The sequence below is a fragment of the Haplochromis burtoni genome, unplaced genomic scaffold (genome assembly GCF_018398535.1).
Source record: "Haplochromis burtoni strain Fernald_Lab_line unplaced genomic scaffold, NCSU_Asbu1 Contig_103, whole genome shotgun sequence".
Taxonomy (NCBI): domain Eukaryota; kingdom Metazoa; phylum Chordata; class Actinopteri; order Cichliformes; family Cichlidae; genus Haplochromis; species Haplochromis burtoni.
Genome location: NW_024582464.1, coordinates 1,404,847 through 1,418,558, shown reverse-complemented (window position 1 = coordinate 1,418,558; position 13,712 = coordinate 1,404,847). Strand labels below are relative to the sequence as shown.

Here is a 13,712-nt window from a genome sequence, read left to right as displayed (position 1 = left end):
AGCTGCCTATCACGCCCCCTTAATCGTGCTGCCCCTGCTGCATCGCCTGGCAACTCACCACTTAGTGACTCTAAAATATTGAAACAAAGACGAGGCGGGCGGCCGCCACTCGCACGTGGAACAGATTTTACAGGAGTGGTTTTGAGAAAGAAAAAAACGAATTCCATTTTAGGCACTGCTCTGGAGGAGGTCTTTCAGATCTGGTGAAGATGGTAGACTAGAGTCTGAAGCCTGGCCACGAGTCTGACCATGTAAAAAGCCCTCAGGATACTAAACTGTTGCTCCTGTGACTGCACGGACGACTTCTGTAGCACAAGTTCAAGCTTCTTTAAACCTTCTGATGCAATATGTAGAAAAGCACGGGACTGACAGGTGAAGCTGGAGAACACCATGACTGAGCCCAGTCACGGCTCAGGGAAGAACACAAACACTCGTGTGGGAAGATGGCCAGACAGAGACAAATAAACAGCAAACACATCAGACAGAATAGTAGACTATGAATCACAGCCTTGTGGACACCCTCTAACTCACTTTAAATGATGAATGAGCAGCAGCGGCAGGCAGGAGGCTGATAAATGATGAATGGCTTTCAGACAACATGGCTGTAAAATGAAATCTACTCCAGACTCAGAGTTTAGGTTGAGATTGAGGGAGGTTTCATGACAGAGACTTCGTTCTGCTGGTGCCGTATGATGAAGAGCCTCCCGAGAGTCAGCGTGCACGTGCCACTGTCTGGTTGTTCTTAATTAGTCTGCCAGCTAACGACTTTAGAGGGAGCCAGGGAGGGAGCCTGGCAGGCGTCAGGAGATTTCTGCAATGATGAACACATTTTGCCACCAAGCCACGCCCTCTCAGAGTTTGAATGATGAGAAAGAGAAAGGAACGATAACTAGAAAGTCTTGTTAGCAGATATGTGCCTTTGTAAGTATATACACTGAAATACAGACTCTGAGCCATTTGATGAGCCGTTAACAAGATTTAACTTAAGACTACTTGTTACATTAAAACTACCAGACCACACAGCTTAATCTCTGATTCAGATGTTCTTCATCTTACAAGTGTATAAAATCAAGCACATCTGTGATTGTTCTAAAGACTGAATTCAGGTGTGATACTGTAATAGTTTTTGAAACATCTTCTCTCGTCATTACTCCATGACCAGCTGGAAGTGGTACTATAGCAAAGTGGAACCACAGCAACTCCAGTTGCAGACCATATAAGTAAAGAATGGGGATGCCAAGCCCTGAAGCAATAAGGACTACAAATCGCCATCGCTCTGCAACTTAATAACGGCAGAGTTCCAAACCTCTTCCATCAACATTAGCACAAACACTGCACTGGGAGCTCCAGTGTGGGTTTCCATGGCAAAGCAGCTCCTCTAGGTGTAATATGTAGATGCACATATGATTTGCACCTTTGACTGTAATTTTCTATCTGCTGCCTCAAGACAAAAGTGTGCAGTTACACTAATTGTTAAGATAATACCATGCTGAGTGATGAAGAGCCACAACTGGCCACAGATACACTGATGAGGCATCACAAGTAAGAGCTGTGTTGTGAAGTTCAAATGACACAGATGCTCTGAGGCTGACACTGCGATTAATACACGGGAGTCAGAAAAATAAAAAAAATGTAGAACTACATCTGCTGATGCTAATTTGAACAAACAGATTTGCTTCAGATGGCTTTGTTTAACACTTTATCCAACTGACAGTTAGTTAATGTCCCCACATCTTTATGCATTAACCCCAGGCCGTGTGGGGTAATCAAGTCTGAGCACTGTCCAAAGGTTCTCTTCCTGTCACGTGGCACACAGCAGAAAATGCTCCAAATTCTTCAGTGGGTTTAGATAACAAATGGTAAATGGCCTGTATTTGTATAGCGCTTTACTAGTCCCTAAGGACCCCAAAGCGCTTTACACAACCACTCATCCACCCAGTCAAGCTACATTGTAGCCACAGCCACCCTGGGGCGCACTGACAGAGGCGAGGCTGCCGGACACTGGTGCCACCGGGCCCTCTGACCACCACCAGTAGGCAACGGGTGAAGTGTCTTGCCCAAGGACACAACGACCAAGACTGTCCAAGCTGGGGCTCGAACCGGCAGCCTTCCGATTACAAGGCGAACTCCCAACTCTTGAGCCACGATCGCCCCCATAACAATATGGCACCAGCATAGACAGGAGGCTAGAAATAAGACATCCAATTGACTTGGAGTAAATTCCCCATACCAATACCTGACTGTTAGGATGGCCTATAGGAGCTGGGTTCAAAGAGGAGGATTGAGGCACAGATGAAGTGCAGACAAACCTGTTGGTGTTTATTCACCAACATTAAAATTCCAAAAAAAGAGTGTAGGCCAGGGGTGGGACATGGTTCCTGTAACAGCCTCTGATGTTAACTAGCAGCCTTTTATAGACTGCGGCTAATTGGTCCTCAAGTCATACAATGATCTGGGGTTCCATCCATCCATTCTCTTCCACTTATCATTTTTCGGGGTTTCAGGTGGACTGGAGTCTATCCCAGCTGTCTTAGGCCGAGAGGCAAGGTATACCCTGGACAGGTCGCCAGTATGTCGCAGGACTAACACACAGACACAGACACAGACAACAGTTACTCTCACAGTCACGCCTATGGGTAATTTAGTTACCAGTTAACCTAACTGCGCTAACTGCATGTCTTTGGATTGTGTGAGGAAGCCTGAGTACCTGGAAAGAACCCATCCAAACACGGGGAAAACATGCAAACACCACACCGAAAGACCCCGGCCAGGTGGTGGAATTGAACTCAGGAGCTTCTTGCTGTGAGGCAACAGTGCTAACTGTCTTACGTAATAACCTTTATTGATATCAAATCAATATTGTAGACATAATTAACATAATTACAATTAGTAAATAAAATATTTCCCACTTGTCCTAACGACTACAATCTACAATAAACTAATATAGCTATGGGTAGCACCAGGAACCTTTAAAAGGGAACTCGAGATGCCTGAGGACTCTTGTGGCTGGCACACCATCAAAAGAAAACAAAGGTAAGACAATCTCATTCAAAATGTAAGTGTTAAAGTACTGGTTTCCACCAGCTTAACCAAACATTCTATACTAATTAAAATCTCTTTTCCTAGGCAGACATTAAACGGTACCAGCTGGAAGACTGCCCACAAGGAAAACCTTTAGCCCAAATAACCAATAAAAACAAACTTTTGTATGAGTGCCCTTTCCTGTAATATAAATATTAAAATCACTCATGTTTATACGGTTAAGTAATGAAGATGACCTTCATTACACTGACCTATTCTCACATGACCTCAATGCGACACTGCATGGTCTTTGAACTCCATCTAACCAATTGAGACACATGGGCTATCCCTTATAGTTCTGAAGGCTGATGTCTATAAAAGTTTAGAGCTGCAGTTAAAGTGTAAAAACAACTCAGTTTGGCACCTATGCACTGCAGTGTCTTGTTACCTGCTGGCTATCACATAGGATGATGTGGATATATGAGTATTAGTTAGCTATAACAGGCAGCTACAGTCACTCGTCCATAAACTCAGGAAGCAAAAGGACTGGTTCTGGATGAATAAGAGGTACAACAATGTGTCCATAAGTGAGGCTGTAGAAACTGCCAAAACAAAGGTTCACAGCTGAAGAATTGGACAAAATCCCTGAATTAAAAGAAAACCATGAGTAAAGGGAAATAAGATGTTTCCAAAAAGCCTAAAATGCCAAGTGAGACACTGACAAAGCAGCAATATTAGCAGTGCATAGTAGAGTAAAGGAGAGCCAACAGACAGGAAGTGATAGGCTGCGTGAGAGTATTAACAGAAAGGGTGACTGAGACAGCCAGGTATTGGGAAAGAAGCCAGGCAACTCTGTGTGTGTGCGCTCCATCACTTAAGACGAGGCCGACTCTACACCGAAGGTCCGCGCTGCTCCCCCCTCCCTTTTGTTCCTGTCTGATATCAGGGGTTGGTGAATGGAAGCCATCTGGATGTGATGCAGCAACACACACACACACACACACACACACACACAGTCGAGTCAACTGTACTTTATTTATAACAGGAAATACTTTCTAGCTGTACATCTGGCGATTGTTTCACCATCCCCCTCCCTTTTTTTCTCCACTACATCTGTTGCAATTTCACTTTCCCCATTTTATCCAATCTCTGATTTTACTGCTTCGCTCTCTGCCCTGAGAAGAAAAACACTGAGGCAGAAAGAAACTGAGGACACACAACAACTTCATTACAGCTCAATACAAAGAACTAAAAACAAGAACAACTTGTTATTGATGTGGGCTGCCAGACTATGGGAGACTTTGCTCTCTAAGGCTGGGAGCATTTTGTCCCCATTTTCAAACACTGTTACTCTCTTGCATAAACTCCAACTCTGTGACAGTTACTCCAAATTTCATGACGGATATGGGACATTGACTTTCAGTTATTAAATTTTTAATAATGACAATAAGACAAACGAACAACAAACCATAACCTAACATGAAAAGAATAAAGTCAAAATAAGCACTCTCACACTAGGAAAATGAGATAACCAAATAAAAGAAAGGCAAACAAAATAATTGTGCAAGAGAAAATCATGTTGGAACACTGTGCATGCCCACACTGACTTCAAAGGCCCTTTAGAACTGTCATGCCACAACAAAATTAGGACATCTGTGTTGAATCTGGCAAAGAGCGAGTAATGCATCATACAGATCAGATGTGATCTCGGCCATTTCACCATAGACCTCAAACTTGCAGACAGTGAATACCAATTTCTGTTCCAAACTTTAAATGCAGGTTTTGTGTAAAGGGGGTCATCACACAAGTGATGCAAATTACCAAGAGTCCCGTTTCCAAGCCTGAAGGCAGTGCAAACGTGAGAAGGGACACAATGCCTTTTTCCCTCTAGCACCTAATCGTTTCGCCACGACTCTGTTTCGGTTGTTTTCCATTACAATTCAATACCATCTCAACATGGGTGGGCAAGGTGGCCTCAAAGTCCAGTGATGTCATTTGCTTTTGACACAAATAACACAACAATAGTCTAACTCCCTCTTGGACTGTCATGAGGCACAAAAAAGTCTGCACCTCATTGTTAGAACATGGTGTTGGTTTTGTGTGTCGTCTTTTCCAGGATTCAAAAATGGTTGACTTGATTCTCATGAAAGAGTTGCTTTCATAGTTTATCCAGTGATATCACATTTGTGGCTCGGCTGAGCTCACTTGGAACCCTGGCCAAACTGGTACTTTAAAAAAAAAAAAAAAAAGTACATCTACCTATTGGAAAACAGAAAAACCAAGTTGAGCCTAGTAGGTGTTAGTGGAGAAAGGCACATATTGGATATTAACAGGGTTGTGCATCATGAAAACACCACTGCTTGTTTCTACAGTAGTAACAGACCATTGACCTCTGACATCAACAAGGCAACCAGAGAACTGCCACTCATTGGACAGTTTCTTGTTTTCAGATCATTCTCTGTAAACCCTAGAGAGTTTCTGAAATACTTAGACCAGCCTGGCTGCCAAGAGCAACCACATCACTTAAAAGCCCATCTTCCTTGTTCTGATGCCCAGTTTGAATTTCAGCAGTTCAGCTATGCCTGCATGCAACAAGGCGCTTTATATTGTACGCTAAAAATGCTACAATAATACAGAAAAACCCCATTAATCAGACAACCTTCTAGGCGCAAGTCCTTTGTGATAGTGGGAAGAAAAAAAAACTCCCTTTTAGCAGGAAGAAACCTCTGGCAGAACCAGGCTCAGGGAGGGGCAGCCATGTGCCATGCCCGGTTGTGAGTGAGGGGAGTGAGAGGAGTGAGACGTGAAAAAAGGCTGCCATGTGATTGGCCATATGAGCTGTACAGGTGTACCTAACACCAGTACAAAATATACACAAAGTGCTACAGCACTTCTAAGCGAAGTGGAAGCGTTAATAAACGGTTAATATGTGATGTGATTATGAATTTTCCTCGTGAACAATCTTAAGGATCAAGATTAGTGCAGTCTTTCAGATATCATGTACCCTGGCACTACCAAGATAAATCAAAGGAAGGAGAATGAACTTACACATCAAACTCGTTCTCCTTGAGGATCTCCTCGACTCTCTTCATGAAGATTTTCTCACTCTCTGATGAGGTGACAAACCCACGATCTGGAACACATCAGACAAGCAATTTAAACACTGCACTTTCTGGCGCTTAGAAACATTCTTCAGACATGGAATTCTTCGCTACAATTAAAACATTGTGGTCAGTAATAGCTGTTAAGCATGCTGGTGTTTGGCTGGGTAATTTTACTGTCAGTCTGTAATAAACTGTGACCTTAATTCTGCATACCATAGTCTTTTGTCTTTGCACATTGTAAATTGTTTTGTAGGAGCTATAATTCATGGACATTATCTGAGTTCTTCTCTCTTCACTTTTCAAGCTTGGGAACCCCGTGTGCTTATGTGCTTGGGTGTAGGCCTGAGAAACTTTTTGTCACAGTGCAGCTGTGCTCTGATTATTTGGCAGCCTATTTCCATGACAGCTCTGTGTGTGTGTGTGTGTGTGTGTGTGTGTCTGTGTGTGTGTGTGTGTGTGTGTGTGTGTGTGTGTGTGTGTGTGTGTGTGTTTGTTTCGGGGAGAATCAGACTTTGGCAAGATTCAAAGGGTTTGCAGTTTAAAGACAGTGCTTTCCCACCGATCATATGGACAGCTCTTTGAATTATAACTCTGACTTGTGGAGGTAATGGAAAATTCTAACAAAACTAAGACAGATGCCACAGTTGGACAAAGAGAAGCATAACATGATAGAAGAACACAGTGAGCCACAGTCTACACTGCCTCCAGACATTCTCAAAACTCTTTCACAGTAACCAGAAACACTGGCGCCACTGAAATGAGACTCCCCGCACATTAGAACCGAAGAATTTTGCATCCAAATCAACGTTTCAAAACATCTCCTCTCCTCTGAATTGAGAAATTCAAAAGTTAATTTACAATTTGTCATGTTGGTTAAACCATTCCTGAGCAGTATGAACAAAGCACATTATCCTGCTGAAACCTCTGCATCAATTAGATTAGTGTCGGTGAAATGATGTAGGTGGCCTGTAACTATGTTTAGTAAGTATTACGCTGCAGAGCATCATACTGGCCTTCTTTAAAAGCGAATCATGCAGGCCAGCTCTTCTTTCCAGATAAATGAGACGTGCACCCGGCCTTTGGCATAACGTCGAAGAAAATGTGATTCACCAGACCAGGCTGCATTCTCCTGCTGCTTCGTGGGTCACTTCTGACGCTCGCTTTGCAGCTGCTGAGGGCAGTAGCCAGCATGGGTACTGTGTCACATGGCCAAAGTCTGTGGCTATGCAGCTCCATAAACATTAAGCTGTGATACGCTGTGTTCTTACACTGTTTCAGCATAGGCACTGTTTACGCTTTCAGCACTAGCAATTCTGGGGGATGGAAGAATCGCCAAAAAAGGGCAATTCCTCAAGAAGTAGATCAGATGCTGGGTGCAGCATGGGTGATTTTCTTTTTAAAACTAATCCAACTGAATACTGATAAGGTGTGGCTGTTGTTATTGACAAGTGTGCCAACAGAAGTCTGTCTAGCCAAAAGCTCTCTGCCAATTCCATTTGCTGGACCTCTCCATCACATTTGTTCTTTTGATGCCTGATAATGGAATCACCTGACAAACAACACAGCCTGCTTTGTTTCATGAAAATATGTTTTACTTTGCACTAATGAGCAGATTTGTGTCCCTGTCCATTGCACGCGTTCAGTTTATGAGCCTCGCTTGATAACCAAGCCTGCTAGCTCCAAAAACAGTCACTTCTGGCTCCAAACAACCAATGGGAATGACCCAAATGGTGAAACTGAAGAGTTAAGAAATGAATGGGTGACAGCATAGTGACTATGACCATCTTTTATATACAGTTAACCATACTCATACATTTTCCATTATTCCCAGATCGCAGAGAAATTAAACAGAAAACCATAGACTGACTTAGACAAAGCTAAGATTTTCCATGGTGAATGCCTGTACCTTGTGACTCGGGGGTTTCAATCTGGGAGGGCTGGTTCTTCTCTCTCCTCCTCTGCTTCTCATCCTCCCAGATGGCCTGCAGGCCAGGATTCCTGCCAATTTGATCTGGACAAAAATGGAGAATTAAGCACAAAAATACTCAAACTCTGTACCCTCAAACACTGTGTTTATATAAAGCTGTGCTTAACAACATCAACTCATAAAGTTGTTTTTAACTGCAAGAACTACTGCATAGTTTTTTGCACATGTTTCCACAGCAGGACTTCTGCTCTGTCTGTATAGCAGTCATTACACAGTCATGCAGCTCCAACACTGCAATTAAAGAAATAATGTGGAAAGAAGATGAGGTGCAGAGTCATTATTTCATCCAAAACCTGCAGCCTTAAAATAGGAAGCAGGAAGAACAAAAGCTGTGGGCATCTTTACACACATATCACAATAACAGCTTTATCAACACACAGATAACTTGCACCTGACAATACACATCCTACACATCCCACAGACCAGTTATTATATACCAATATTATGTTAATAGGGTGAATCAGTGATTCTCTGGCTAATTTTTCCAGAGAATGGTTAACCTCACCTCCAAGCCCCACTCTCTCTTTAACCCTTACATCTAAACTTATCAGTTCTCATTCAGTCACATTGTTAGGACTTTCCACAGAACTTTCTGAAATCTTCTAGTCCTAATCTGCCTAATCTTTGCTGTTTTTAAGACACAAGCAAAGCTTAGAAGGAATCTTCTAGCTCCCAGGAAAATAAAGTTCCTGAGAAAAAGTCCTGGCTTTACAAACTGTAATAGTTCATAAGTGCAGAACACACGCACTTGTTGTCTATCACGGCCTCTCTTTTCACTTTAAGACAGATTCTTTCTGTGGTTTAAGCTTGTTAGGTCCCATCTGATTTCAATGATAAAACTCAAAGCATCTTTACAACCCAGATGGAAGGACTGCTTTTAAGACAACACAACGTTCAGCAAAACTGGCACCGCTCAGATTGTAAGTGCAAGAATGACCTCTCTTTCTTTCTTTCACACGCTAAAACAACAGATCCAGATGTGTGCGATTAAAACAAATCTTTCAGGAACAAAAGCTGCATCTGCTCTGGCACTACATTACTTTGCCAGATGACAGCATCTGTCTTTATTGTCCCTGGTTCGTTTTAACCCTCTATCCCATCCTCTGTACGTCTAGCTGCTTCCCTGTGATTTGACGGATTAGGTCAGATCCACGATGTTTGTATTTGGGGCCGATAACAGATTCGATGTGTGGCAGCCGTCAGAGCAGTCCATCACTCTTCTGTGCTTTAATTTGAATTTCACTTTCCCCCACCCGTTGCTTTCTTAAGTTTGTGGCTGCAATACTGAGTGAACTTACTTTCGATTTCGAGGCGGTTGAGAACATCCACAGCAACAGCATCAACCTCCAGCTCACAGGTGCTCTGCCTCTCCACCTCATCCAGGACTAAAGAGCTACAGTCAGTGAACATAAAAAAAAAAGGGGGGGGGGGGAATAAATGAATAAAAACAAGCTACCATTTTGGTTTTCAATTATCTTTACGGAGAACTAATATCCACTGCAGCTCGGACATAAGCCAAAAACAGTGCATTCAGATTCTGCTTAGACTAAGATGTGGCGAGACTCGCCTGGGTATGGCGTTCTCCTCCCAGCGGACGAATGTGCCTCCTATGGTGCTGTCGTTGAGCTTGGACGTACAGGGAGCCTTCCAGGGGCTGATGCTCCTGAACGCCGATCCTTCTGGGTCTGCCTTTGCTTCATCTGTTAACCATATACAGAGATGTACATAAGAGGCACATGAGAGGATCACAGTAACGGTATTTGGATAACCACAGGGTTTTCATTTACACCTCGATTGATTAACTGCTCAGTGCTGCCATTTCTTAGCAGTTAAACTGCGATCCACACTGTTAGAGAATCTGAGGCATAATGAATCATGATTATCCTCCTTTCTTTAATGCAGCAAAGGTAGGCACAATAAAACATTGTTTTGTTACATGGAGAGTTCTTTTGGTACCTGTGACACTTTTTAATCTCAGTATTTAGGAGGCCAGAGTGTTCAAGTTGTTGAATGGACTTCAAAACACATTAAGGGTTTCATTTATCTTGAATTGGCCCATTTTACCAGCTCAGTCTATTATTATTCTGCTGCTTGATCCCAGATTAGGAACTTCCTTTCAAGTTGGACATTGAGGGGAGCAGAAAATGTAAACTGGTGTACCCATTATTGGAGCATTTTGGTTTCTTTGTTGTAAGGGGAACACTGGAGCCCTTTTCCATTGATTGCATCAGTGTAGAGGTGGATCAAACACGGGAACTGTGCTTTTGTTGGAGGACAGTCAGGCGTGAGGACTTCTATAAAAGAACTTTATTAAAAGAACAAGTGTGGAATTTCCTGTCTGGAGTCTTTAATGGCCTCACAAGTGAAGGTGGTCCTGCTGGGTGGGATGCTCTCTGGGAGTGTGGAGAGAGGTCTGATTGAGCACGATGACCAGAAGGCTGAGTTTAGGCCTAAACTCAGATCAAACAGAGTTGGCAATCAGGGGTTTTAGTGCCTACGAGGGGCGAGAGGAGTTGGGTAAGAGTCACCAAAGATCTGAAGAGAAACCCCCAGCGTGACACTACCACTGTGAGGTCCAAGACACTGCTGAGCTTCAAGCCCACACACTACCACCTTTCTCCAGGGGTTACGTGAAGCAGATCAATACAGAGATATCAAGAGTTCAGCTCACTGTAGCACAAATCATAGATACATGTAGGTCCACAAGCTTTGGAGAATGACACATTTTTTTGGTTCTTCAGACTTTATTTGTTTATATACCGCTTTGTATTTGATGACTAGATATTATTCAGCTCCTGCTCTCTTCCACAGTGTCTCTTCTGTCCCGTCTCCCTCCTCTCACCCCGAACCTGTTGCAGCAGATGACCGCTGTTTTGCAAGCCTGGTCACACCACAGGTTTCTTTTTGTTAAAAGGGAATTTTTCCTTCCCTTGCTGCCAACACAAATACAGGGCTATAAAAATTAAGCTAATGAAATTTCTAAAACTTGCAGTTCTTCTAATGACCACTAGAGACTGAGTCAATCCCCATAGACACCCATGTAAAGTTATCAAACTTTACAGCATTAAAAGCTTTTGAGAAGCCAGTATAATATTTTATAATCTGGGTGAAAGCTGTAGCTAGCAGCCCTCTGTGCTTCATTTTTAATATGTGAAATTCTATTTCATTAGTCTGTTAGTTAGCAATAATTAGCACGTATGTGTGTCTCTGTGATGCACCTGTACATTTTATGGATATAGCTTGATAAGATAACTAGCAGTAGCTGAAGACGTAGGTCACCACCTTGTCATCCAAATAGTCACTTCTGGCTCCCAAAATATATAAATAAATAGATTTATGTTAAAAAAACCAAAATCATGGTGGCAGTGAAAATGCTCACCCCGAGTCGTCCGATGCAGACTGCAGAACCCAACAGGAAACTGGTTCTTATGTTATCTAAATTAAACAGCCACATCAGTCAGCTGTGTACTTCTCTGCTAAGCGGATAATGGCAAAAGTAAACTACAAACTTGATGGTAGCCGGTGAAGAAAAAGGAGGAAATACTGTTTTTTACATTGGTCAAACGCCACTTCATGTCTAAGAAGACACAAAGAAAGACAGAAGCAATGAACATCATTCAAACCTGTTGTAATTCTACAGGGTAAATGGTTTATTTTTATAGAGCTGCTTGCAGTGTGGCTAATAGATAAAGACAGCATGAAAAGTGTCTCCCATGTTTTGCTTGTTCACAGACTGTCACATCCAACTTCTGCTATGTATTCACCTTATAAATCAAACAGAAGCCAAAACCTAGAGCAGCTGCAGCAGGTGTCTAATCTGTTACTCTGTAGATGTGACACGGCTCCACAGGCTACAGGGAGCTCAGACAAATAAAATGAAGAGTCTGAGACTGCTGGCTACTGATCCCCAGTATCTGCTTGCCATTCCTGTCCTCATACTTTTCCACTTGTTACTTTCATATGGAGGTATGCGTCCTCTGTATTTCACCTTTGGCCATTAACGAAAGGAACAAGACAGAAAGAAAGACAAAGAGGTCAGAAAAAGAAAGTTCAGAGAGAAAGAGAGAGAAAAGAGCAAAGACCACAAGACAAAACGTGAAGGGAAACGTGAGGACAACATTAGGGATGAAAACAGAGAAAAAGACAACAGAGGCATCCTGAGGCTGAGGGGAGATCAAGACTAATTCAATATGACATAAGGCATGGCAACCCTTCCCTGGCCTGCTCTCATCCCTGCCGAGCAATGAGGGAACAATCAAGTAATGAGTTAAAAAAAAAAAAAAGAGCAGCCTGTCCTGCATCCTAAAGTACACGAGGGTAAGTGTCAGATTAAATCTATGGGTTTTTCCAAGTATGATGAAAATGTTTATCGGTCAGTACTACAATCAGATGCTAAAATTAGATTTTGATGACAAGGCACGAAGAAAAAAACTGACAGAAAATTCAAACAAAAAAAGAGAAGAAGACAAGATCGGAAATCTGTGCTCTCCCTGTCCAAATTCCTTACCTTTTTTCTGGCTGCTTCGAAACTTGACAGCTGCCAGGTTAACCAGGTTCATGCCGTACAGGTTGTAGTCTATGAAAAGCTGCAGCAGGTAGGGGATGTGGCCCTCATGAGGCTGGTAACTCTTGTTCATCACGGCTCCGCTTTGCAGCAGCTCGCACACTCTGCAGCAAACACAGATTGCTCCATTTAAAATAAAAAGATACATGTGCCACTTGGTGTTTAAAGAAAAAACATTCAACCGCTTACACACAACTGAACAAATGCTCCCCCAGCTCGAGAGAAAGCGGTTTTGGTGGAGACCAGACACAACTGCGGTCTGCCTTGAAATCAAGGATTGCTACAAGTTGTATCTGATCAAGTTTTCTCAGCAAAGCTTAATCATTTTGTTCCTTTTTGCTCTGAGGGCATGCTCTGAGGATGAGAGAGAGAGATCACAGAGATGTCATACCACATTTTTATCAAGCTGCACAGCAGAGGCCAAAATGTCAAGGACTGGCTCATATCTACATTACCCCACTGTGAAATTAGGAATGTTTAACTACACAAGCTTCAGAAAATCAAGTACATTGATGTTTGAGACAGGCTCGAAGTACATGTAAAGTGGGGCTAGTAAATTCAGTTTCACTTAGGCCCAGAATTTTAGTTTATTGGCATGCTTTAATTTAATATAAAATGTCTACATCTTCATATACACTTTAGTCCACATACAGCCCCAAGAAAAGTTTAAATGTTTAGAAGTTTTACCATTCAGTCATACGAAGACAGAGAATTACTGATTTGTCTATACAAAGGCTTCCATACAGGCCCCTCTTACATAGTCTGAATATGACAACTACTGGAAATACTGGGTAGTTAATCTAATCAAACTTTACTTAATCAGTGAGTGAAACTCTTGAGATTTACAATCTCTTTTCCAAGAGTGTCCGGGGCTAACATTGGCAGCATTAACCTTGCATGTTTTCCAAAGGCAGGAGAAACAACAGTTCTTAGAGAAAATGGGGGAACATGCAGACTCCACATACAGGGAGTGCAGAATTATTAGGCAAATGAGTATTTTGTCCACATCATCCTCTTCATGCATGTTGTCTTACTC

At 42.5% G+C, this 13,712-nt stretch overlaps 1 protein-coding gene across 1 annotated transcript in view; it reads right to left on the bottom strand.

Moving 5' to 3' along the window:
* Window positions 1-13,712, bottom strand: part of rev3l (REV3 like, DNA directed polymerase zeta catalytic subunit) — a 94,770-nt gene that overhangs the window by 25,324 nt on the left and 55,734 nt on the right. The window contains exons 4-8 of the mRNA XM_005931057.3: window positions 12,620-12,780; window positions 9,680-9,812; window positions 9,411-9,505; window positions 8,032-8,136; window positions 6,070-6,154 (exon numbers count right to left, since the gene is read on the bottom strand). Coding sequence (XP_005931119.1) covers window positions 6,070-6,154; window positions 8,032-8,136; window positions 9,411-9,505; window positions 9,680-9,812; window positions 12,620-12,780 — 579 coding nt within the window. The remainder of the gene's footprint in view (window positions 1-6,069; window positions 6,155-8,031; window positions 8,137-9,410; window positions 9,506-9,679; window positions 9,813-12,619; window positions 12,781-13,712) is intronic.